Source organism: Adiantum capillus-veneris, chromosome 16 (assembly GCF_014529385.1).
Source record: "Adiantum capillus-veneris isolate H3 chromosome 16, ASM1452938v2, whole genome shotgun sequence".
Lineage (NCBI taxonomy): Eukaryota > Viridiplantae > Streptophyta > Polypodiopsida > Polypodiales > Pteridaceae > Adiantum > Adiantum capillus-veneris.
The window spans coordinates 126,601,365-126,628,829 of record NC_140946.1 but is presented as its reverse complement, the minus strand read 5'-3'; the positions used below and the strand labels follow the sequence as shown (position 1 = coordinate 126,628,829).

The 27,465-nt window shown below is 42.0% G+C and overlaps 2 protein-coding genes across 2 annotated transcripts; both read left to right on the top strand.

Moving 5' to 3' along the window:
- The first annotated feature begins 6,361 nt into the window (after window positions 1-6,361).
- Window positions 6,362-9,644, top strand: LOC147439833 (putative inactive receptor kinase At2g26730). Its single transcript, XM_086485577.1, has 2 exons — window positions 6,362-8,158; window positions 8,553-9,644. Exons 1-2 carry the CDS (start codon window positions 6,841-6,843, stop codon window positions 9,128-9,130), a joined length of 1,896 nt encoding a protein of 631 aa, XP_086341703.1. The 5' UTR covers window positions 6,362-6,840; the 3' UTR covers window positions 9,131-9,644.
- Window positions 9,645-26,385: 16,741 nt separating this feature from the next.
- LOC147439832 (uncharacterized) lies at window positions 26,386-27,153 on the top strand. Its single transcript, XM_086484412.1, has 2 exons — window positions 26,386-26,945; window positions 27,030-27,153. Exons 1-2 carry the CDS (start codon window positions 26,386-26,388, stop codon window positions 27,046-27,048), a joined length of 579 nt encoding a protein of 192 aa, XP_086340538.1. The 3' UTR covers window positions 27,049-27,153.
- Window positions 27,154-27,465: the final 312 nt, after the last annotated feature.

Sequence of the window (27,465 nt, the reverse complement as noted above, 5' to 3'; positions counted from 1 at the left end):
GTCCCCTGTTGAAATAGATCTAGAAGCACATATATATATCCTAACTCTTGTTCCCCTTTTATCTTCCCATATTAAGTGATCATCCCATATTAAGTGATCAATTTAATATGAGAAAATCATTTGGTAAAGTTAGATATTATATTTTATGACATCTTTGATACCAGTTGTTAGGAAATAAGACGTAGCTAAATAGAAATTAGAGTAGTTTACTTAATGGAGAGAGATGATTTTCACACACGAGAGATTATAGAGTAGACACACAGAGAGAGAGAGAGAGAGAGCGAGAGCACACGATATACGTGGTTCACCCAATGTGGGCCACGTCCACGGGAAAGCATTCACTCAATGGCTTTAGTACTTCAAACTAGAAGTAGTTTACAAAGGGATTATACCCTTAATGGAGTGCCCGCCTTGCTTCATTCTCACCACCTCACACCCACCTTGTGACATCAACTTCATAATGCACCACAATACGTTTTGTGTGTAGAAGAGGCCTTCTTTTATAGGCCAAAAGGACTGCCCTCTCTCATGAGAGGCAACCGTGTGTAGCGGCCCTTGTGTAGACAAGCCCTTGAGAAGACAAGCCCGCCTTTGAAATCGACCACCGGCCATTGAATTCGGCCACCGACCACCGGCCATCTGAACACCGACCATTGACATTCTGACCACCGAAGTCATTAAATCTAACAACTAACCAACCCAAATATTTTTCTCATATTAAACTGATCATTTAATCTGGGAGAATAAATGGGAATAAGGGTTAGGATATAAACATGTGCTTATGGATCTATCTCAACACGGGGCCAAGGTTAAAGGGTCCAAATGAGAGATGGTCTGTCAAAGAGCAAAGCTAGCTAATGGAGCTTAAAGTCCTTAGGGTTGCGGCTTCATTAAAGACCTCCAAAGGTTAGTGTTAAAATTCCTTAGACCGTAGGCAAGTTAGGGATGTGCTTGAGGTGGGAACCCGACCCAAGCTTGAGGTGCTTGATGACTAAGGTGCTTGTCGTGCTTGAGGTGCTAGGGCTGAGCTTGAGGTGAGAGCCTTCTCCAAGCTTGATAGGGTTGAGCTTGAGGTGGGAACCTTCTCCAAGCATGAGGGGCTTAAGGTGTTCCAAAAGTCAACAAGGATCCCTAGAAGGAGGGGGTGAACCCTACAAGTAGGAGCAAGAGAGATAACACACACACCCTCACACAAGTCAAGCCTTGTCCAAAGAAGCAAGAGGGACACATGTTAAGTTACTCTCCATGTTGCCCTCATAAGGTGCCTAAAGCGTATTGGTTGGCCTCTCAAAGGGTCCAATGATAATTTAGCTAATTTAATTAACTGTTTATGTATTTATCAAGCCCTCCCTCTCAAAGGGGAAAGGGGGACACTTGTCCCAAGGCTAGCATGGTTGCTTGATATACATTATGCATGTGATTGGCTAAGCTTGTAGGGATCCAATCAACTTCCAACATGAGTTACAAGGGAGGGTCGACCAAAGCAAGCTGAGGGTGTGCTTGGGGGGTATACTCTCTCTCACACACACTCACATGCTCATTTTTTCTTGGCAAAAGTGCAAGAGCTCCACCTCCTTCTCCAAGCTTGTTGAAAAGTTGGGAGCCTACACCAACACTCTTTGCTATGGAATGCAAATCCAACCAAGAGCCATGCTCCAATGCTTAAGCTTGCCATCTTCTTCATAAGCATTATTATGCTATTAAGCTATGCTATGAAAGAAGAGTGATGATACATGAGGAACTTTCTCTTTCTCATATGTTACTTCTTCTTCTTCTTTCCTACCCTCATTCCCCGCTAGCTCTCTCCACCTTCGAAGGTGTTTGAGGCCTTGTGACTGAGACCGGGGATGGTTAATGCTTTTACAAAGTTTATGTTATGCTTGTGATGCATGAAGCTTTCCATCTTCATTGCATCACCTAGGTCACAAGGAAAAAAAAGATTGTATTGTACAAAGTCTCTCTTTATGGGAGAATCTATAATACAAAAGCCTATTGGAGGGGGGGCTGGCTCCACATAAATCCGGTCCTCAACTGTTGTCATGTTCTCTAATTGTCTCTCTTCCAAAAGTATTGTTCATGCCAAGTTAATCTATACTATATATAATGGGAGGAGGGATTCCGGCCCCTTCCCCCGCCACGTGTCAATATTTCTTGTGTCCGGTCAATTTTTGACAGTGGTCTTTGCTCGCTCTGCTCAATGTTCGAGCCCCTGTCGGCCGCTGCTCTTGCCCATTATTCGCCGCTGCATATCCGGATCCCTCGATTCCCTCCTTTCACAGGCAATCCCTCGGCACTAATTAGTGCTCACCGCCCATTACCCAATTCTCTTAAGTCGTTGCGATGCATGATGTCGCACCCCCCTTCTACATGTGCACCTCCCGAGATGATCTAGAGGTGTTGTGAGTCGTGACCTGGTATTTTGTGTAGCTCTTGCACATGCAGCAACATGTACACAAGATAATTGTGTTGGACATCGCGAGCTTTGGTGCTTCTTACCTAGCGTCAGGCCACTGCTCTCAAACCTTCCACACCTCTCTTCAACCTGGCAACGCCTATCCGGGGCTAGAGCCTCGGGATTAGAGAAAAAGCATTAAAAACAGAAGAATTGCCTAAAGTTTGGTTCGCAGCTTGCCTAGATGCAGGAGCTTCTATTTTTCTCTCTTCTCTCTCTCTCTCTCTCTCTCTCTCTCTCTCTCTCTCTCTCTCTCTCTCTCTCTCTCTCTCTCTCTCTCTCTCTCTCTCACGCGCGTGTGCAAAAAAGGCCAAATGGCTATCCTTTCGCTTTTGCGCATGTAGTAGGAGTTGGATGGTAGAGAGAGAGAGAGAGAGAGAGAGAGAGAGAGAGAGAGAGAGAGAGAGAGAGTAACTTTGACAACTTGAGAAATGGCATACTCTGGCAAGCTCTTGGGATGTAGGACAAGAAGCTGCTCGGATGTATGCCCCTTTCGGAGGCGGGTTGATGAGGTCGCGAGTCGATCAACCTTTTGCCTTGAATTTGTATATATATATTCTATTCTATATCTATATCTATATCTATTATAATGGGGGAAGGGAATCCGGTCCCCCTCCCCCAGACACGTGTCGCAAGCTCCATAATCCAACCCAACTACGGCAGTGTTGCCTGCACCTGAGTGCACTCAGTGAGAGAGAAACAAGGCCTGCGTGGAAAGAGAGAGAGAGAGAGAGAGAGAGAGAGAGAGAGAGAGAGAGAGAGAGAGGGGGAGAGAGAGAGAGAGAGAGAGAGAGAGAGAGAGAGAGAGAGAGAGAGAGAGAGAGAGAGAGAGAGAGAGGCAGTAGCTCCTCCAATCGGTGACTCCGGCCAGTGTTCACTCCACGAACACTAATGTAGGTGCACGAACTCATTAATGCTGATGGCGAAGACAACTCATGCATGCATGCGCAACTTGGGCAGCAGCTGGAGAAGAGCTTGAGCCTGAAACTGCGGGAGCATTTATTGAAGTGGGAGAAGCCTTCCAACGACGTGACGCGGGGGGGGGGGGGGGGTGTCAGAGAGAGAGAGCATATTGCTGGTCAATCTGCTAGGGGGGAGAGAGAGAGAGAGAGAGAGAGAGAGAGAGAGAGAGAGAGAGAGAGAGTTAAGGTGGCTACAGGGCTTTATATGGCTTCCATTTGACGAGTTGCAACTTGGAAGCAAGAGCAAAATCAGTAGATGTAAGCCTTCGTGCTGCGAACAAAGCAGTGAGATTGAGAGAGAGAGAGAGAGAGAGAGAGAGAGAGAGAGAGAGAGAGAGAGAGAGAGAGAGAGAGAGAGTGCAACTCGTAGGCAGTACCGCTAGCATTTTGAAGATCATCAAGGGGGGCGGGGCCGTCGGGGGTGGACGTCGGGCGGGGGCTGAACTGGCCGTCAACATTAAGGCGTCAATTGCACTCTCACCCCTTCATTGAATCTTTGACTGCTTTGGACCTTTACAAATCTTATTGCATGCGTCCTTAGCTACACGGCAAATGCATTGAAGCCGCCGTATGTGGCAGGGTAGAAATGTGAAGGGCTTCATGTGCACACCAACAACATGTGATAGTGCATCCGAGGATGGTGGTCCGATGGTGGTGGGGGGGATTTGGCCGGTCACATGGCGGCGTGAAAAGTGGCGGTCACACAGGTGGTGCGACCTGCTGTATCCGGTCTGTGTGCTCTACAATCCCCGGCCACATAGCGACACAGCGTGCGGATTGTCCCACACATCGAGTGCGAACGCAGAGAGAGAGAGAGAGAGAGAGAGAGAGAGAGAGAGAGAGAGAGAGAGAGAGAGAGAGAGAGAGAGAGAGAGAGAGAGAGAGAGAGAGAGAGAGAGGTGAGCTCCACCTTTGACGACGCGCGCATACCCTCGAAGTTCGAACCTAGCATAGGCCTAAGGGGTCGTGATCGTTGAAAAGACGCATTGCTCCTCTAGCTTACCATCATGGCCCACCTCAGGTGCAGGAGATGAGGTGGGCGGGCAAGGGAGGTGGCCAGGGCTTTCGAGATGGAGGGGTCACGACTCACGAGCCAAGAAGGGCGAAGAGCTGCAGGCCCACTAAAAGAGGCACACAGCCATACCGGATGGGGTGAGCGGGTGGATAAGCACCTACAAGACAGAACCGTGGGACTCGTGAGAGAGATGTTGAATTTCCCAGGCACCGAGTGCGAGCGCACGCACACACACACACACACACACACACACACACACACACACACACACATATATATATATATATATATATATATATATATATAGAGAGAGAGAGAGAGAGAGAGAGAGAGAGAGAGAGAGAGAGAGAGAGAGAGAAAATCCAGTCGAGAGCGAGAGAGCGTACAGTAAATGAGTGGAGCCTTTGGCATACTGTACTTTAAAGAGAAGACATTTTGAGGCAAGTGATAGCGAGACTGAGAGAGAGACAAAGAAGGGGAGAGAGAGAGAGAGAGAGAGAGAGAGAGAGAGAGAGAGAGAGAGAGAGAGAGAGAGAGAGAGAGAGAGAGAATCCACATAGCACTGCCGGAGGCAGTGTCGCCACCGAAGGCGGCGCCGTTGTAGTAGTTAAGTATAATGGTTGTGTTGCTACCACTAATTAAGTTCACCCTCTATATTCTCAAAGTAGTCTCATAAAAATGCTCACTATAATTCTCTTAATTTCGCTATTCTCGATGTTCATAGGCCATTTCCATTACAACCGACCATTGGCCATTGACTTTCTGACCGCTGTCCGGTCATAATATTTTGGCTAAAATGAGTATTCCGGCAAGGGCGTGAATTTTTGGTTTTACGACGAGTGATTTTTCTTACGCACGATGACTTCTCCTCATAATGGGGCCTTACAAATGTGCATTTTAAAGACTAAAAATTACAAGGGAATCAGGCTCCATACTTAACATCACTCTCAAGTTGGACCTTCTTATTTGTTATCTGAGTCTGTTGGAAGGGCCATCTATCTCAATCTCTCCTGGAGTTGCTCTAATTCCTTTTCTTTCATGCTGCTAGCTCCCTTTGCTCAACCATATCTCATGACGCGGCTTAGTTCCACTAATGGACGCATGAAGTTCAATCTTCTTCTATACAAGTGCTATTCAATGGGCTACTTGTTGCTCTATCTTCTAGGCCAACTTATTATGCTTAGGCCATGCATCACGAGACTCACAACTCGAGCATTCGGATGTGGTGCTAGTTGCTTCGGAGCTGAAATTGGAGCGTTGAGTTTGAAGTTTGGTGTGTTGCCTTAGTAACCATAGCTATTAGCCTATGTCAGAAAGAGCTTAATTTAGCCAATGTTTACTCGATCTTTTTGAAAGAATTGAATGATGATCATAGGACAAATATGTCTGATCGAGAAAAAAAAACGCCAAGATTACAACTCTTAGAGTCGCAATGGCTTTTGGGTTATGTAAGCTCAAATTTAAATCCAATCAAAAGACAAACAATGGTTAAAAGGGATCTTGGTTGGTAAGTATAAAGGAGGTTGCTAAGAACAGCCCCTAATTTTATTGCCGTTGCAGAGGAGACAGCAACCAATGTCCACCATCTCTTCCTTTAATTTGGGCGGATGGCCTCTCAACTCAAGGGCTCGCTATAAAAACATTGGTTTCGTTTCCTCGTGAATTTATAATGGCGATAGTTAAAAGTAGTTTCTACCTACCGAATTTTAAAAAAGTAAAAACTCTCATCATCATCACATCACGAGCACAGAGAGAGAGAGAGAGAGAGAGAGAGAGAGAGAATAAAATTGATACAGGCGAATTTTTCTTCACCTTTCCAACATTCTCTCTCTATAATATATTAAATTTTAGTCATCTTTCTTAAAAATTCAAAATGTGGGCGTCCCCCTCAGACCCTTTCTCAAGTGGGCTCTTGAGGCTGTAAGCTGGCCCATTTAAACGCCAAAAATATGGAGCCAAATCAAAAGCTCGCTTTGGCGCTTGCTGTTGAAGTAGCTAACATGCTCTCCACTTAAGGCAAGTATCTCTCTCTCTCTCTCTCTCTCTCTCTCTCTCTCTCACACACACACACACACACACACACACACACACACGCTCACGCTATCACGCAGTACCATTCTCTCTCTTCGAATTATGCACTCATGTGCGCTGTTTGGCGTACCTGTAGTGCATTGCCTCTCTTTCATTCTCTTCTGCCTCCCCTGCTCTTGAACACACACACATACGCACTCACTCTTACCCTTTGTCGCTTTTTCAATTCAAGGGCTTGATTTTTTCCATAGCCCAGAATTGCAAAGAGCCTCAACATTCGTCAACACTACGGGCCAAAGCAAAGAAGCAGCTGTATGCTCTCTCTCATCAGACCCTCTCTTCAAAGAAGCTAGTCCCATCCTGCACAATCTTTGCTGGATATGAAGGGAAATGACTCCTCTGTTACCTGCATGGGAGCTCGCATTCTGCACTTTGGGTATATTCTACCACTACTTCTCTGTCTCTATACATGTAAAGGGTATGCAGATTTAGCAGGGGATGCAGATGGGCTCCTACTTTTCAAGAAGTCCGTGGATGTGTATGGTGTGCTTGAATGGGACATTGGCAGAAATGTATGTGAATGGGAAGGGGTAAACTGCACAGGACTGTCATCATCATCATTGCGGGTGACCACCGTAAGGTTACCAGGAAGAGCGCTTTCCGGGCGCATCCCCAATGCTTCCCTCGGTCGCCTCGCAGAGCTACGCGTCCTCAGCTTGCATGACAATAGCCTCTCTGATGGCCTCCCCACGGACCTCTCCAATTGCACCTTCATACGAAGTATCTACCTTCAACACAACAGCTTTTCTGGCTCATTGCCTCCCGACTTCTCATCATGGCCTAACCTTCTCCATCTGGACCTCTCCTTCAACAATTTCAGCGCCTCCATACCCCCATCTTTGGGAAACCTCACCCAGTTGAAGTCCATCTATTTGCAGAACAACTTCCTTTCAGGCCCCATTCCCTCGCTCAATATTCCCTCATTGGTTAACTTCAGCGTGGCAAATAATCAGCTTGAGGGGGCCATCCCAAATACAACAACATACTCTCACTTGGCAGAGGCTTCTTTTTCGGGTAACAATCTATGTGGGTTTCCTCTGCAACCATGTGGTGTTGAAGCTCCAGGGCCTTTTGAAGGTAATGGAGCTGCACCGAGAAAGCATCATAGAGGTCTGTCTGTGGGTGCTATCGCTGGTCTCGTGGTCGGCCTCTGTTTCGGCTTGCTTTGTGTGGTGCTACTTTGCTTTACAGCTGTCAAGAAAGGGAGTGCAAAGGACTCCAAGAAGACAAGCAAGCCTGTTACTAATGGATCTCTTAATGCAAGTAGTAGCGATCCTAGAGCAGCAGCGTATGTCTCCTCGACGGCATCAAATGTAGATTACAAAAAGCTGGTCTTCTTGGAGGGTGTGGAACATAGATTTGATCTGGAGGACCTGCTAAGGGCATCAGCCGAAGTTCTAGGCAAGGGAAGCATTGGCACTTCATACAAAGCTGTCCTGGAGAGCGGCTTGGTCGTTGCTGTGAAACGTCTTAAAGATGTCACCACAGAAAGACACGAATTTGAAGGTCACATGGTAGGCATCGGGAGGCTTCAACATGACAACTTGGTGCCTCTCATAGCCTACTATTACTCCAAAGATGAGAAGCTTCTTGTAACTGAGTATGTGCCCAATGGAAGCTTGTCGGCTCTTCTGCATGGTGAGCCTCTTGTTCAAGTCACATGGTATTTATGTCGCTGCATTCTGTTTGATAATGTGAAAGTGGGTATGTCTTCATGTTGTGCATGCTTTATGTCGCAAAGTTTAGCTCTGTGGTATGTGAATGTATCACATACATGAAGATTTGCAAGCAAACATAAGCATATTATCACCGATATTATGCATGTCGCATAAGTCTTGATGTATGCACATGCATGTATGTATACAGCTATGTGTGTCTTTATGCATGTTGGCATGTGTACCAGTAAATGATGTATGCACATGCATGTATACAGCTATGTGTCTTTATGCATATTGGGCATGTGTACCAGTAAATGCTTGGGGAAAAAATCAACCAGAAGTTCTCTGTTTTGATCTCATCCTAATGGTATCAGGCAACAAGGGAGTCAACCACACACCTTTGGACTGGGATGCCCGAGTCCGCATAGCGTTGGGGGCAGCAATTGGGATCGATTACCTTCATGAACATATGTGCGTCCATGGAAACATCAAATCATCTAACATTCTACTTAGGAAGAAGTACACAAGCTGTGTTTCGGACTACGGGATGTCAGAGCTAGTGAGTGCATCCCCGGCTGCAAATCGGGTAATGGGCTATCGAGCCCCAGAAGCAGTAGACTTGAAGAGGACAAATGCGAAGGGAGATGTGTACAGCTATGGAGTGTTATTGCTCGAACTCTTGACAGGAAGAGAGCCTGCAAATGCGGCAAAGAGCGGTGAGGGGTTGGATTTGCCTAGATGGGTGCAATCAGTGGTAAAGGAAGAATGGAGTGCCCACGTTTTCGATGACGAGCTGATGAAATACATTAGTGGGACGCAAGAAGATGAGATGATGCAGATGCTTCATATTGCAATGTCGTGTGTTGCACCTTCTCCGGACCAAAGGCCATCCATGAAGCAAGTGATAGAGTTTCTTCAAGGTTTGAAGAAGAGCCAAACTGAGAATCATTAATGGGAGCATTAATTACATCCCTTTAACAGCTTTCCCCTTCATTGCGTGCATACAGAAAGGCATTTCATTGATTTTTTTTATAAAGCAGACCGACGGTTTTTGAGGCATAGTAAGCTTTCTGAGCTGATTTCCAAGTTCTTGATTTTTTTGAGATTTGCCAGTCCTGCCCAAATGGTTTATCATTTACCATTGAGGATATTTTGTGCATTTCTAAAGGGCAAAAGTGTTCCATGAAGCTTCTATAGGTTAAAGGGGCTTTGAATTGCCCGGGTTTTTCTATGAAGATAGTTCACATGTATGGTGTTGAGTTGATGGCGTGCCCGGTAGAGATTCTCTCTTTTTTTTCAGTGATTCTGAGTTGTCTATGAAAGGGATTGAAGTGCAAAAGTAATCTCCTACATGGTCCTTCCCATTGGTGAAGGGTGGTTTATAATGCTACTATATTGGCATTGTGTTGAGTGTACTAATTACAAGTGATTATGTAGCATTTTCTTACCCCACCGGATATTGGACACATTGGTATCGGTCTCAAACTTCAATATGGTTCTACCCTGCAGTGTTTGCAAGAAAACCGGCCTTCAATGTATTTTGAAATGACTAAAATTGTGAAAACCCTGGCTAAATTCTGAGCTTGCCTTCAAGAAAACCCGCATAGTTTTGCAAGTTTTGGTGTTAAAACCAGTTAATCCTTCATTGCTATGGTCCTTCCCACCCAACCATGCATGCTTTTTCAACAGAGGTAGTTGTGTCTGCCAGCTGCAGACTCGCTCCATAGCCTGTTTGATACCTCTTCTACTTTTGTCCAGGGTACTTTTGGCATAAAAAATCTTGCCATCGTTCAAAAAGTTGCAAACGACCCTCAGGCTTTACCGAAAGAAACAGAAATTTTTGTAGAAAGAGGATACTTTCAATTCTCGTCAATGATAGTGACAAGGAGATGAGAGAGAGAGAGAGAGAGAGAGAGAGAGAGAGCGAGCATCAAAAGTTAAAAGTTGATCCTTTCAGTCTCTTTTTTGGACATAATGGAGCACACCTCAAAAAGCGAGGGGGGGATGGTCCCGCTTTACTAATTGACACCACAATTTTAGAGGGAATATATGGTTGCAAATTGGCATCTCATGTCGGCAAAGATCACCACCGTTGTGAACTTGATGTAAACTCGAACTTGATGTAAACTCGAGTGAACGTGAACTCGTTGTGAACTTGCATATAATCTACATGTGAACTATGGAAGCTATGTGAATTGCATTATAGCGGTGTGAATTGGATGTGAACTCAGTGTAAACAAAAAGCAAAACATGTGCATAAGCGTAGTGGTAAGACATTTGCTTTGTGGCAGAGAGGTTGTGAAGTCAAACCCCATAATTTCCCCCCCAAATGGATCGAACGACACACGATCAACAATAATCGGGGACTCTAGACTCCCTTCAAAAAAGGTGTCAAATAGTGTCTCGGAGGAGGAGGGGGAGGTTGGGTCTTTTCTTTACTGTACAAATTGATGCTTTGCATCAGCTAGTTTTATGGGATTGCATCCACATCCACACCTGCATGTTGTAGGGGTTGAACCATAGTGAGTGAGCTCTTAAAGGAAGGGACGGATTGGCTTCGAAATTTCGTATAGCTTTCTTTCTTATCCTCTAAGACATGCTTTAGTATGACAATAAAACAAGGCAAAGCTTAGCTTTGGCATTGTAAAACAAAACTCAATAGGACACTTGATAAATGTACACTTGCAAGGGTACACAACAATCTGGTTATTGCTTTCAAATGTTTGAAATGTATTTTCTAGTTCAACTCAATTGCAATCTTGTCTTCCTAGTATCGTTGTACTATCTTGAAAACATGCATTTATTGAATGGTTCGGTGGGACAGTGGATTTCGAAGGATTATATTGTTGGCCGAAAAGTTGATCCCAATGTAATATTAAGCTAAGCTAAGAATGGGGAAAGAGATCCTCAATTTGTGGAGTTGGGATCAAACTTGGGAACATGGGATACGTGTGATCTTGAACCAAGGGTGAATTAGAGAACTCCCGCAAGATAACTATGGAAGGTCGAGTTCAATCTAGTATGATGACTTTGATTTGAAAGGTTGATCCTATTCGGAAAGGTTTCACGGGATTAAGGGGCCCATGCAAGAAGAATGGAATGTTATCACCTCCTTGAGCTGGCATCATAGAGTAGGAGGAGTCTTTTCTTGGTGTCGATCTCGACTGGGAGGGATATCAAGAATTGTGATGTAGCCGTGTGAGGAGTGTGTCGATGCTCTCTACATGGACCTCATAAGTGGTATGTGACCTAAGTTTCTATCCTTGGCCAGATGAAGATTTTAGTAGAGCTTTGGTAGAAAGAGAGTGTCATAAAAACTAATATCTAATACTCCCAAATGATTTTCTCATGTTAAACTGATTATTTAATAAGGTTGTCAGACCGGTCTCTGTCAGGGATCCAAAGGAGGGAAAATAGGGATCCAAAGGGGGACATCTGCAAAAGAGCAATGTGCTTCAATGGGACTTAAAAGACCTAAGGTTCAGCTCCATTAAGACTTCCATAGGCTAAGGTTTCTAATTTTTTATTCAATTGTCCAAAGGCCAATGTAGAGGAAAATTGGATGGTCATGGCAAGACTAAAAAGTCTTCCCACATCCCTAGGAAGGAGGGGGCGAGCCCATATTGTAGGGGATGAGAGAGAAACACACACACACACACACACACACACACACACACACACTCCAAGGCTCCCCTTTACACAAAGGGATTACTGGACACATGTCAAGCTCCTAGGCTAGTTGTCCCCAACCTCCCCTCAATGGATGGCCATAGAGGTGGACCAATGAGAATTAGGCTAGAGTAAATTTAGTCTAATCAAATTAAAAATGCTTGATAAAAGAACCAATAGAAATTAAGTTCCCTAGAAGACTATTGGACAGTCTACCAAGGGGTCCAATGAGCATTCACAGCAGCCCAATGACTTGCCTAATTCCTATTGGGGGCTAGAAGACTAAGAAGTCCAATGAGAGTTTAATTGAATTATTTAAATACCCAAAGCTCTCACAAAAGGGGAAAGGGGGACACATGTCACACGGCTAGCAATTATGCTTCTAATTTGTGATTGGCTAAGCTTTACAGGGGCCAATGGGATGCCAACATGAGATTTTAGCAAGAGGGGTCGACCAAGATGAGAGAGAAGGTTGCATTTTACTCTAGCTCATTGCTACACACACACACACACACACACACACACACACACACGCGCGCGCACGCACATGTGTGCAAGAAGAACTCCATCTCCTTCTCCAAGCATTGAGAAGTAGAGGCCTACACCAACAACTCTTGGTTATGGAATACAAATCCAACCAAGCTTCAATGGCATGCTCATCTCCTCTACCATGCTAATTACTAAGCTAAGCTAAGCTATACTTTTAGAGTGATTATGTGAGGACAATACTTCTTTCTCGTAAGATACGTCTTCTTCCTCTCGATCTATCCTCATTCCCTGCTAGCTCTCACCATTTTTGAAGGTGTGTGAGGTCTTTGGATTGAGGCTAGGGACACTAGGTGTGTTTTTCAAGCATAATTTGGTGTATGAAACTTCCATCTTCATTACACCAACTAGTTTTATCAAGGAACACAAAGATTGTATTGTACGAAAGTCTCCTTTAATGGGAGAAGCTATAATACAAAGCCTTTATGGAGGGGGGACCGACTCCATGTAAATCCGGTCCTCAAATATTGTCAATTATTCTATTTCTCTCTCTTTTCAAGTACTGTCAATGCCAAATTAGCTAGGTGTAAATTGCTATGTTGCTTTATCAATTAAATACTCTCTCTATGCTCATTATGAACTTGTTCTTAATGAAATGCTCACTATGTTATCAATTTCCGCTATACACAAGTTACTAGTGCATTAAATGTTACATTGGTATCAGAGCTATTGGTTTCTCTTTTCTTGGTCCTCAAGCTTGCTACAAATGTTTGGTGTTATTAATTGAAAAATAGTAAGTAGAATAGGGATTTTTCATTCTTGAAGCACGCCTGCTTTATGCAGTTAACAGGGCTATGGTCTTAATAACGATATCAAGTTTAAAAATTATCCTTTTGAAGATGCTATATGGATGCAAGGCATACAACTAAATGATAACCTAAACCTTTTCAAAGCTTACAATGATTCCCTAGAGTAAGCAAATGTAAATATGTATAAATCAACAAAGTTTTTGTCTTATAAGACTCTCTTTTTCTTTATTGTGCGCACATGTTAATGAGTATGCATGCTTAGGATCATGTTTGTGGAGACGGCGTCTCCCAAACACCAAGTAGACCTTGTCACTATACTATGGAAGATTGATATGGACTAATGTGCACACATGCTTGCGGCAGCTAACGCTCTCAAGCGCCAAATGGACTAGTTATCCATTTTGGGATGCGAGAGAGAGAGAGAGAGAGAGAGAGAGAGAGAGAGAGAGCGAGAGCTCTATGCCAATAAGAGGAGGGCTTCCGTTACAAAACCTTCATTTTAAAAATTGCTTTTGAATTTTAAAATGATTTTTTTGGAAAGAAAATCTAAGGTAACTTTCCTTTACGTGGTCCTTTTACCTCAAAGAAGTCTCTTTCACCAATCAATAAGTTTTTGAATCTTCTCATGGTCTTCTTTTCCCTCCTATTCCCACCTCTCTTTTGAATCTTCTCACGGTTGTCTTTTTCCTCCTATTCCCACTTCTCTTCTCATTCCACCACTTTCTTCTCTGTCCTCTTCTTGTTGTCCTCTCGTCGCCTTTATCTTTTGTTTCATCTTCCTTAAGCCATGAAATCCACTTGTTCTAAACACCTTAGCACATCCATTGAAACCATTACCACCTATGCCTCATTATACGAGCACAATTGGTGGATCCCAATATCCATAGCCAAGGGTAGCTAGATTATAATGCAGCAGAGCAAGAGAAGAAAAGACTCCTCAAAAAATCAATTCTTGTCATGTTGGAAAGAGTGAAATACTTTAGGCTTTCTAGAGCCAAGAGGAAATGAAGGAAGTTTTACTGCAACATGTTTACATGCACATGGAGCTTCACTTCCATCTTGGGAGCTCCAATCTTCCTCTACATAGAGCAAACTATAAGTGGTTCATATGTTTACTATTATTTTCACTTTGGTTTGGTTTGTTTATTGTACTCTTCTCTTATGAGTGTTATATTTTTTTTTTCTTGTTTTGTGCTACTATGCTTCTTACACATCTCTATCCCTAAAGCATAGAGGAATGGCAGTAAGTGGAGTGTGCCACATTGACATTTTGGATGTCTAGCATGGCTCCATTGGGGAGGAACTTTACAAAGGGAGAACTCATGGGTCTTTGGCAAAGAACGGGGTATTATTATTATCAATTATATGTTCCACGACATTGTTATGTGGATGAATAGTGAACACTTGGCTACCTCGAAGATAAGATCCATGTGCACATTGCACCAAATGAAACAATATCTACACAATGTACATATAGATTTGCCTGCAGGTTTTGATTTTGATATAGATGGAAAGGTGTGTAGATACCGATGTCTTTTTTTCTACCATTCTTTGCTTTTATGAGGCAGATTATTACTTTCTCTTTTCTATAATATGTCTTGTAGGTCGTGACTATACAAGATGTTGGTTTAAAAAAAGGGGTATTGTAAATTCTTTTCAAAAAAGTGCTCATTATAAAATGCTCTGCATCTCAATAGGAGTCCAATTTAGGAGGCGGTCTACCAAAAAGAAATGTACAATAAGTGCTTCTAGATTTACCTTAGCAAGGGACCAAGAGGAGAGATGGTTACATCTCAAAAGGGGGTCCAAACGGAGGTAGCCTATCATAGAGCAATGTGCATCTAATGGAGCTTAAAATACCTTAAGGTTAGCTTCATTAAAGACCTCCAAAAGTTAGTGTTAAAAAGTCATTGACCTTACGGAAACTAGGGCTAACCTCGAGGTGGGAATCCTACCCAAGCATGAGGTGCTAAGATTCTTAAAGTGGTTGTGGGAACCTTGGCCAAAGCTTGATGTGATTTTTATGCTTAAATGACTAAGGTTTTTTCATGAAATGTTAGATTCAAAGATAAATTCTCAAGAGGCGTGAACGTTTCCATGCTTGATGACTAAGGCTTGAAGTATTTAATTCAAAACAAATGACTTAAGAAGCATAAAATACACATGCTTGCTTGATTTACTAAGTCCTTGAAGTAGTCAATTCAACCAAATAACTTAATAAGCATAAAAGACACATGTTCAAATGACCCTCCAGATGTGGCCCTCATTATGTGCTCGAATGTTATTGGTGGATAGGTTTTAAAGGGATCCAATGAGAATTTAGATACATAAAAATAAATAATTAAGTTCTTTCTCTCAAAGAAGAAAAAGAAGGCACATGTCCAAATGAAATAATAAAATAATACAAGAGAGAGAGAGAGAGAGGTGGACCAAGTATGAGAGGGGGTTATACTCTCCCACACACACACATTCTCTCATTGTGTGGAGCTCAAAGTGCAAGAGCTCCATCTCCTTCTCCAAGTTTGTTGAGAAGTGGAGAGCCTACACCAACACCCTTGGCTATGGAATGCAAATCCAATCAAGAGATATGCTTCAATGCTTAAGCTTGTCATCTTCTTTATCTTCATTACTATGCTATTATGCTATGCTAAGCAAGAAGAGTGACGATAAGTGAGGAACGATTTCTTTCTCCTATGAATGATTCTTCTTCCTCTTCGCTACTCTCATTCCCTGCTAGCTCCATCCACTTTCGAAGGTGTTTAAGGCCTTGGGATAGTTAATGCTTTTTGCAAAGTTTATGTTATGCTCGTGATGCATGAAGCTTTCCATCTTCATAGCATCACCAAGGTCACAAGGAACACAAAGATTGTATTGTAACAAGTCTCTCTTGATGGGAGAATATATAATACAAACATCTTTTGGAGGGGGGACCGGCTCCAAGTAAATCCGGTCATCAATTATTGTCATGTTCTCTAATACTCTCTCTCTTGCAAAAGGATTGTTCATGCCAAGTTAATTAAGTACTATGTTCATGTTGCTACCAGCAATTAAGTTCACCCTCTATGTTCTCAAAGTAATCTCACAAAAATGCTCACTCTAATTCTCTTAATTCCGCTATTCTCAAAGTTCATAGGCCATTCCCATTACAAGAGCAAGGTGTGCTCGTAGCTAAAGTATCTCAAGAAAAGGATTCCTTGAATTGAGTGGGAGTAATGGAGGAGAGAGGGAAGCTAATGATCGAGAAGTTCAATGGCAAAAACTAGCAACACTAGAAGATACGAATTGTGTTGCATTTATTCAATCGAATAATGTAATTTATATCGAATAACTTGTCATTATTCACATATTATTATAAAATATGAGGTATTTTTGAATAATTTATAATCTATCGATCGATAGCATATCTATCGATACAATATTGATCGATAAACTATCGATCGATAGAGTATTGATCGATACACTAGATTTATAAAAAAAACGCGCGTCGTTGTTCGATACGTTTTCGATTGATACCGATTTTGGAGCTTTGTAGTTGTCTACAGCTCACACTCTCTACTTCATACTCTCGAGCAGGTCAGCTTCACGTACTGGTAAGCATCTTTTCTCTTCAAATTCGTGTTTTTATACACGAATAATTTAAATTTTACTTTCATGTGATTATATTACTGTATGTGTCTCTAATACGCCTGCGGGTCTCTTAGTTACATAACAATTTAAAATTTAGGATATAGAAATTATTATGGCTTGTCTGATGTTATATCTTACTTCCATAGTAATTAAAAAAAAAAAAACATTGACTCTTGTTCTGATATGCTTTGCAGCACTCTTACTTGAGTCAATGTTTTAGGAATTTAGATAACATCGTACATTGTTTTGATATGCTTGTCGGCACTCATACTTTGTACGGTGTTTTAGGAGACCATTAGATAGCATGTGCATTTGTTTGATATGTCTCACGACACTCTTACTTTGTACGATGCTTTAGGTAAAATAAGTTCCAATGAAATGTGAGCTTACAAAAAACATACTTCTTCCTCCATCTGAGCCTTGGTTCTTACAACGGAAGAAGATACTCCTAGACACGATCTGTGCGAATAAATTTTCTAGTGAGTCTTTGAGCTATACACTTTTCAATATACGTAATCATGGACCACATGATCCTGTATAATGAGAAAAGTGTAATCTTTAAACTACTCTCCGCATCATGATCTTCGGTTCTTACAACGGGAGGAGTTTCTCTCAGACACAATTTGTGAAAAAAAACCATTACCTGATGAGCTACTGATTTTTATAGTGAAACTCGGCGTCTGGATCGAATGTTTATCCTTTGCTCTTACAACGGGAATAAAACCCCTGCGTCTGATGCTTAGGACTTGCTTAGATCCTTACAATGAGAAGGATACACACGTGACATCATATTTTACATTAATCTTTGTAATTTGTAAAATAATGTGTATTTATATGACTTCATCACATTCCTATTAATAATGTCTCATACATGCGAGGTTTTTGATTCAAAAAATCATAACATATTTCTTTATGATATGAAATATCATAATCAACATCATGCATAATTGTGTGCATGTTCTTGTGTATATTAATCATAAATTACATTCATGTAAACGTGGGGTTTAGGGTGATTGCCCAATGGTTGTGTTGTAAAGAATGACTAGAATGTGTTGTATTACATGTCACTTATACTACTGAGAAGTTTTGATTTTTTGTTTTTTTGTTTTATCTTCTACGCACATCATGGGTACTACAGGCAAGATAAAAAAAGTTGAGCGCAAATATGTCGAAGAATTCGTATGCACTCATCTTTATGGATTACGAAGTGATCGCCTCCAGGAAGTCTTGCAAGAGTCCTCATAAAAATCATTTTTGGATGAGTTATGTAGTGATACATATGTAGCACTAGTTGCAAAATTTGTGGTGTTTCACGTGGGATTGAAGTCCTTACAGGTGGTCATTTGGGCCACGACGTCAGTCGAATCATAGGTCAAGTTTGCAGAGTTGCAGAAACCCTTGACAAGCAAATTAAAGGGAAGTCTGGCTTCATGGACCGCATGAAGGAAGTAGAGGTCCTCTACAGAATCATGAAGAAATAGGGAAAGAGACCAAGGATCGAAGAAGAGCCCAAGGATGTACCCAAAGTGCCTGCCAGTTCGGAAGTACCAATCTCTAGCAATGATCCAATGCCACCCAACATGGGAAGTGTTGACCCATGCAACCTCGTCATCATGCGCATGGCTTGCATTGAATTCCCACAAATGGCAAGCATTGGAGAAGGTAGATACGGCATGGTCACAAAGGTGAAAGTCAACCATGAAACCTTCACATATGAATTTTACGTTGGCAAGCTAATCAAGGGTGATGACTACAAGAGTGCCAATGACATAGCACTGCATGAAGCCACAATTATGAATATCACTCATAGTGGAATCATTGCTGCTCTGGGATTGGCGAGACATGCCACGCAAGCGCCCACCCTCATCTTCAAGATGTGGAATGGTGGAAACCTCGACCACTGGCTAGAGAGACTCCAAAAGGAGAGATAGAATGTGGCCATGAGCAAGGGTTTCAGAGACACCGAGGGGACCGTTGAAGGCGTCAAAAAGAATATATGGCCTATCATTAATGGATTGCTCTGAACCTTCATCTTTTTGCACGCAAATAACATCACTCACAATAATGTTCATGGGAGTAATATATTGCTGCATTTTGGATGGGCTGAGTATATGTAGGCGTATGTGATTGGGGTAGTGCAACCTTGTTCCCCATAGAGAACACATTTCCAAAGTTGCCAGATCTTCTCCCATCGACAAGGGAAGCCTGGAGCAAGCGATATTGGTGGGTGGCTCCCAAATGTATATCGATAAATCCTCCAGTCTTCACGTGCAACCAAGATATCTACTCCCTTTGTAAATACATTCAAGAACTCCTTAAATATTTACCTAAGGATGATGACACTAGTTATATCGCTTTCCTCAGACGCTTTCAGGAAGTCCTGCGCACTTGTGTATCTACCAATCCCACCCAATGCAAGTCCTCACATGATCTCCTCAGCATGTTACAAGGCATTAAGCCTGTTGGTCGCACACTCCCAGATAGTGTAGGCTTGAGTCCATTCAATGATTGAAATTTGAAATCATACCTTGTAATTTGAAAATGTGTATAATTTGCAATGATACAGTTTTGTCTTGTCTCATGTCCATTGATTTGAAATTTCATGCTATTTTATTACATTGCTGTTGTCAAATTGATGAGACAGATGTGAATTTTAAAATTGTGTGAATGTTAACATTGATTGTACCATTGGTTAAGTTTTTTAATCAATGTGTATCTATTTTTTCGATCTAATTATTTATTGTCGTGTGATTTGACAAGACATGGCAGCCCCATACGCTCCTCCCAATGTCGACGGTGAGCTCGATCTGAAGAGTCTCAATGCATCCTCAGAGAGAAGAGCATGTATTACGGGGCTCAAGACCTCTCCTCATTGTTTGTTGAGGCCGCGGAGCTCGAAGGTTTGGAGAGCAAACCAATGAAATTGGAAGACGTACGCAAGTGTTGTCCCTCTTTTTTTGTGAAAGATGTACTGTTCAGGAGGTCAGGTCATGCCAAGGCAACGACACCATTGAAAATCTCAGAATTGCAACACAAAGGTCTCGTGTGTGTGTTGCTCCTATGCTTCATCCAAAAGGAGCGCAGTCTACCTAACAATACTCAAGTTGCCATGTACTTCATCCAGCAAGTCTTCGTGCAAGATACAATGAAGAAGGGAGTCCTTTGGACAGACCGTCAAGCGCTAAATAAATTCATTACTTCAAACAAAACATTTCAATCACAATGCTCACATTGCACTATATCAATTCATCTAAAGTGCAAACTTTTGGCTTTCACACATTACGATAATCAATAATCTTAATCACTTATTTAAAACAATATAAATAAATCGCATCATCATCACGTTGCACTCTATTGATTTATCTAAAGTGCAAGCTTATGGCTTTCACACATTATAATAATCGATAATATTAATCAAATCTTGCAATTGATTCTCATTGTAACATGAGCATTAATTGAAAACCTTGAGATTTTCATATCTATTTAAAGTGCGAACATGAAGTTCTCACAATCCGCGGTAGATCTTTGAGAGCTTATCTATGTGCAATTGTTGCACGTGTATGATAAGACGGTATGATAGACGTAGCAATCCAACTTGCCCTTTTGTATCTTAGCTACCGTCGTGGCATTGGGTATCACACAATGGCTAGCACTTGTGGAAACCTACTAAAATTGGGCAAGCCCTTGGGCAAAAGGGCAATCATCCTTACGAATGTAGTAGAGAAGATTTCATGGTGTCTAGTAGCCTACTACCAATGAGTGGCAATGTGTATCCAAATATGTACATGTTGATGTAGTCACTTAGAGCATAAAGGGTCTCGTTGTGAAGTTGGATGGTGGTATTAAGGTTGGTATAGAGAGAAAACAAGTCAATGAGGTCCACGCAACCTACATATTGCTCTATCTCCTCTAGGAGAATTTCAAAATTTGGTTCCATTGCTTGAGGGTCAAAGATGGTCTCCAAGTGTCAAACGAAAGAAAATGTTTCTATTATAGTATGCCAGTCCTATGCTCCCCCTTCTCGCAAAAAAAAATAAAAAAAGATAAAGGAGATGAATTGACAAAGCGCATTTGCCTCTTGAAAATAGATTTGAGTATGAGAGAAGTGCCACCAAAAAAACCATAAAATAGGTGCAGTTACCTCCATAAAAAATCTACAACGGTCTCTCTCTCTCTCTCTCTCTCTCTCTCTCTCTCTCTCTCTCTCCTCTCTCTCTCTCTCTCTCTCTCTCTCTCTCTCTCTCTCTCTCTCTCTCTCATTGGGGTGCTATCCAAATAGCACATAATCTAGTGTGTCATGTAAATACCAACCACATCGATGTGCAATATCACTTTGTCTCTGAGGCCCTTCAAAACAATCACAATTGAGGATATCAAGATTCATATAGATAATCCTATTGATAAGGTCCGCCTTCAGGTAAGCTCACACAGATGGTAACCTTGTTGATAATTTCCACCCTCCAGAAAGTTTTCAAATTGTTGAGTACTTATGGGAATTTGATAGAGATCAAGGTTCAACATACCTTGAAAGTATGCCTATATCTTGCTTAAATGTACATTGGACTTTTACTGGAAGGTTGTTATGTATAAAGGGCCAATGTGCCCTATTGGCTGCCTTACTCATTAACCAAACTATATTATTCTTTATCTCTATCAATAATTGAAGAAATGAGCTACATTATGAGTTGTAGCAATAAATTGTACAGAGTTGCTATTGTAACACATAATCTGATCTCAGATACATTTTCACTATCAGGAATGTGTATCACACTCACGATCCATCACATGAATCTAAGAATGAAATTCTTCGTCATGTTGTAACTCTCACTACATGGACTTTTAGATATTCACGGCATAGTCAAGTTGACTACACTAACACGTTTTGCATTTATATTTCTTGAGTTTATCCCTCTAAATTCACTACACTCCACTTACAATGATTCTCATGATGAGGCTCTAAGAGAAGAATTTACAAAATGAGATTGTAATTGGAAGAGCTCATGTAAATGTCCATACGTAGGAATTTTGTGGAAAATATTTCATAATTTTTCAACAAAATAAAAGGGTTGGAAAAGCATGGCATGCTTAGAATGAAAAATAGCATAGTGGAATGTCTATGGATGGTGAATGTTGTCCTCTAATGAAAATGCTTCACATTGACTAATAGTTTTTTTTATGGCCTTATTTTTAGGAGTACAAGGAAAGAAAGTAGGTTGTAATGTGTTGTGTGTATAACACAAATATGCATGCACAGACACATTGTTGAAAAACAAAGAGGAAGAAGAAGATTGTGAAGAGTTGGTGGAGATGCAGGTGACCATCTGTGGGGAGAGAGAGAGACTCAACAGATAACTTGAATGTGAAAATATCTCTATCAAAAAGAACTATCACAATTTTTTTTTTAATCCTTCAAAGCTCATGCACTAAATGACCTTTACCTCATAACAATCAACCATTGTAACTAGTTGTGCATGCTCTACATGTTTTAGGAGACCCAACCCATGAAGAGCTTTATTGCTAGCATTCCCCCTTCAAGCCTAGCTACTATATAAGGATTGATGATCAAAATCAGAAACTAGTGTAAATATGATCCATATGACCACATGAAGTAGAACCTCCCCCTGTCGACCATAAGAGAGGGTGTGTGTATTTTTGTCCAAGAAGAATCAGGTTGGATGGAAAACACAGACCCAATCCACAAGACATGACAACTAACCAAGGCAAGTTGGATGGTCTTAACAATGATTGAGCATGTTAGTGTAGTGTTAAGAACCCTTACAACTTTATTTACAATAAATAATGTAACTATCGACCCATAGCTCAAAATGACCACAAATAAAACTCTTAATCTACGACTACTGAGAAGAAGATTTAGGACACATCCCACATAATTTGAAAATATACTTTATGTCACAAGGAAAAGAATATCACCATAGTGTTGGGATAAAGGTGGCATGTGCCCTGTCCTCGAGCCGAATGTCTAGCGTCTGGCCGTCCATTGATTTCACTGCACTATTTTGTCGATGAACATTCCAATTGTAAGTCTACTACTTACGAGTTACATGTTCTACATGTTTACAAGTATAGATTTATGCAGTTTTTGGATTTTACAGCATTGTTTGTAGGATGTGTAGTTAGCATTACATTTTCTATCTACTTATGCATGTGGATCATGCGTTTTATTATCAATTGAGAATTTTTTATCCCAGCTTGTGCCTGCATTATTAGTTGACGCTTATTTATGTGCAAATTTTGCTTGGTTTAGAGTAGAGGTCAGACACTACTATTGTACATCTCTTGGTACAGCTTCATCAAGCTACAGCTACATATGCGAGCATTAGATTGATGCAGTAACCATGTTTGATTAGAGTAGTGGTTTTGAGAGATTTCCCACTTTTATGTATATGAGAATTTTGTTGATTTGACATCATTATGTGTGAAAGTTCTAAGTCGACAATGACAACTCATGAGAGAGTGTGGTCTTGTAGTTGTCAATGCATGCATTGTTGGCATTGTAATCACACAAGGCACATCCAACATCATTGTTTCATACGCATGAGGCAACATTGAAGATGTATGTGGGATGCATGTGAGGTTTAGATACAAACTAGAGAGGTGGCTCAGTATGCCAACACAGTGATGTCACATTACAGTGTTCCTCTTGCTTACATGTCTGGCACATATGACATTTCTTCTTGTTGATTACTAGATGAGGATGTCGTCTTCCACATCACACTATGTCGTCACTGGTTTAACACTTTCTCTAGTGGGAGTCTTGGCCGAATGCACTTGGACGTTGGTTCAACATTTGACATTGTAGGAGAAGGAGATATATATATATATCATTGCCTAGTGGTGCATCTTTTACTCTATAGCATCTACGTTATGTTCTTAAGATCGCGCAAAGTTTGATCTTAGTAAGCTAGCTAGTAGATTGTGGTTGTCATGTACTCCTTCAAGAGTAGTCTTTCCAGATGCCTTGCGGATCACTTGTGATTGTGAGAGGAGCTAGATATGGCTTCTCATTGAACATATCTAAGGTTCAAGATGGTTTGTTCTTGATTGCTTCATTGACATGTGGTATACAAGAGACGAGACGTGTCTCATTCATGAGTGAGCTCCAGATGCTCCGAAGATAGAGATTTTAACTATGCACGACATGTTAGTGAACTCTATAAAGGCAAAGGTAGATCGGCATTGCTCTAGTGAGTGAGCTCCAGTTTCTCGAGAGATAGAGCTTTTAACTGTGCACGACATGCCTATAGACTCTATAAACACTCACGTATCACTATAAACAATACGATAGCATGTAGTTCGAGTGAGGGAGCCAGTGGGCATTGGCTAAGAGAGTCTCTTGCCTATATTACTTGTATATACTAGTAATAAACTAGTAGGGCCCACTTATTAGCACATTCGCCTTTAAGTGGAAGTATGTTGAGGTAAAGGCAGCATGTGCTTTGCCCTAGGACTGAACGTCTAGCATCCGTCCATTGACTTCACTCACCATTGACCTATTCTTTCTACATAAAAGAATAAAGGGTCTCAATCATTTTAGTATTGAGCAGTCCACCCACACACAGTCTATCACTCTACACTCATAGCACGCACACCCACATTACACAAATTTTGCATTGTCGTGCTCTTCACATAAATTATGAAGTCATCAAAAAGATTCACAATTGTAAAAAGTTTCCTCGTTCTTGTCTTTATCTTTGTAGAAAAAGATAAGTAATCCATGTCATAAAAGAATTCTCCAACATCACAAAGCAATAGCTTGATGTACATGACAACTCCATCTTCGATTCTATTGAAATACCATGCAATTGCATAGAAGCTTGAAGGCATTATGCCGATCCACCAAGTACCTTCAACACTCGGAGAAGAAGAAACAAAAATCTATAATCTCTTTCAAACGGTGTAGAATTGGACTCTAACAAAAATCATCAGTACCTCTCAAATGGTGTAGAATTGGACTCTTTGCATGAGATGCACAAAGGCAGAAAATAGTGTTTCCTTCCTCTTCCTTGTGCTATTTTCCTAAAACTAGTCTTTACAAAAAATTATCCTAATCAACACCTCACTCTAATACCATGTTGGAAACAAAGAGGAAGATGGAGATCGTGAAGAGAGGGTGGAGATGGAGGTGATCACAAGCAGAGATAGAGAGGCCCAACAGAGAACTTGAATTTGTAATTCTCTCTATTAAAAAGAAGTATTACAATGTCTTTATAAAGCCTTTAAGTCCCATGCACTAACTAACCTTCACCTCACAACCCTCAACCACTTAAACTAATGATGCATACTTCAGGAGACCCAACCCATGAAGAGTTTTATTGCTCACACACACACACACACACACATGCATTAATAGAAAAAATTCACATGGCTAAACAAAAACATGTATATGAGGAAAACTCAGCTTTCACCGCACAGTGTGACGAAGGCTCTCTCGCGCATCGAGCGAGAAGTGCCCCTCCAGAAGCCGCAACAAATGGGACTCAATTTAGCAGAACGCGAGCCTCCCAGATTCGTGCTCAAGTTGCGAGGACTTGGCCTCTCGGTCAAGATTCCACCCTGAGTGTCCCAAGCAAACCCATAATTGATGGCTTTGAGACTAGGGGAACTTGTTGGTAGGCTCAAGAAATAGCTTGGCTTAAAGGAGCAATCCCCATTTTTAGTAGATATTAAGAACAAGCTCAAAATTGGGTTTCCAACTGCCGCAAGGTTTTTTTTAGGCCTAAAATTGGCGTGTATGGCAACCAATTTCCACAATTAAAGCTCTAAGATCATCTATGAATTTTCATTGTTTTCTTTTTGGCCTGCCCAAAGGGCTAAGGCCATAGTGGTGGTTTGCATTTTTTCTTAGGGAAAAATATGACATGGGTTTTATAAATAAGTGTGGAAAATAAAATTAAAGTATGTTGTTTTGAGTGGCTCTTGAGAGGATAGGTGCATTGGATTCCGAGTGGTGGACGTTGGGTGCAAGCTAAAAGCTGTCAGGCTTAAAGTGGGGTTGGTGGGAGGGCCTTATAATGAGTGCATGGGTTATCATTCTTCCCTCTTTTGGAGTGGAGCCTTGTGGAGGTCTCCTTAGGGTTAGGGCTCATGAGCCCCTTAGTAGGGAAGGCAAGGCTCAAGGCGGGTCTATGGCGGTTCTTGGTCGTAGGTTTGCGCTGCGCATGGGGTGCCTCTGCGTGTTGTCTTGGTGCTCTCTGTTGTCTTGTTCGCCGGCCTATGGCGCTTTTGGGCCGTGCTCTTGCTCTGCTGTTCTGCTCGCTCCCGTAGTGCTGTCGTTCGCGCATGACGCCATGGGGGCACATCGCCCTACTCGCCGGCCTGTGGCGGTTCTGGGCCGCGCTCCTGCTCTGCTGTCCTGCTCTGCTCCTGTAGTGTTGTCCTGCTTCTTGCATGGGGTTGTTGAGAACATGCTGGCTTGTGTGGCATGGTTCTTTTCGCTGGTCTATGGTGCTGTTGGGTGTGTTTCAGTGCCATGCCTCTCCGCAATCATGCGTTGCTGTGGTTTGTCGTCCTGCTCGCCAATCTATGGAGGATTTGGGCCGCGCTTGTGCTCTGTTGTGCTTCTCTATGGGTGCTCGTGTTCTTGGTTCACTGGTCTATGGTGGATTGGGGTCGTGCCTTGGTGTTGTGTTGCTCTGTGTCTCGGGGTTGTGTTGCTCTTTTTTCTCGTCTCCTTCGCCGATCTGAAGTGGCACTTGAACATGTGGTGTCGTGCTGCTCTATGGATTTGAGCAGTGATGCTCTGTTTGGACGTCGCCTTCGCCGATCTATGGCGGATCTTGGATGTCGATCTGTGGTGTTGCTGTTGTTTCTGGTTATGTCGTGCTGCATTGCCGTCCACTTCGTCGGTCTATGGTGGATTGGGCCGTTCTGTTCTGTGTCGTGCTGCTCTATGCATCGGGGTTTTTCTGCTCTGTTAGGACGTCTCCTCCGTCGGCCTGTGATGGATCTTGGACGCCGATCTGTTCTGCTGTTGTTGTTTCCGATGTTGTCATGCTGCATTGTCGTCTTCTCCGTCGGTCTGTGGTGCATCGGGGCGTTCTGCTGTGCAGGCTTGCTGCGGTGTGTTGTGTTGCTCTGCTATGTCGTCCCGCCTGCCGATCTATGGCGGTTTGGTGTCACATGTGCCTCGTCATCGGCAGTTTGTGTTAATTTTCGGTATGTTATAAGAGTTTTTTTTTTGTTTGATTTGTTGCTTTCTACCGGTTGGTTGTTTGTTTAACAGTTTGTTGTTTTCTGCAGGGTGGTGCGGAACCATTGACGGGATTGGATAGTTTGGGTGGCTTAATGTATGTCGAGGTCAAGCACACTTTGTTACGGGCTAAATAACTTGAATACTATAATAGTTGCCAACTTTTTCGGTGTCAATTAAGTTTGATGTTGTGTAATGTTTTGAAGTTAATTATATCTTGAACTTTGTCCGATTGTTGTTGATGGACTCTATGCTTTGCTTTGATTGGCTCCACATTCTATGATGCAATTTTGGTCCATGATTTAATCCTATTGATGGATTATTTGGACTAGCTGAGTAGGTGGTTAGGGTTTGGGGATTTGGCGTTGAAAATTTATGGCTATGGGGTTATTTTTTTAATGTAAAAAAATGATTCAACTTTCATTATTAAATATGATTGTCTCAAGGTTCATTGTTAATATTGTAAAGTGAGAAAATAAATCTGTT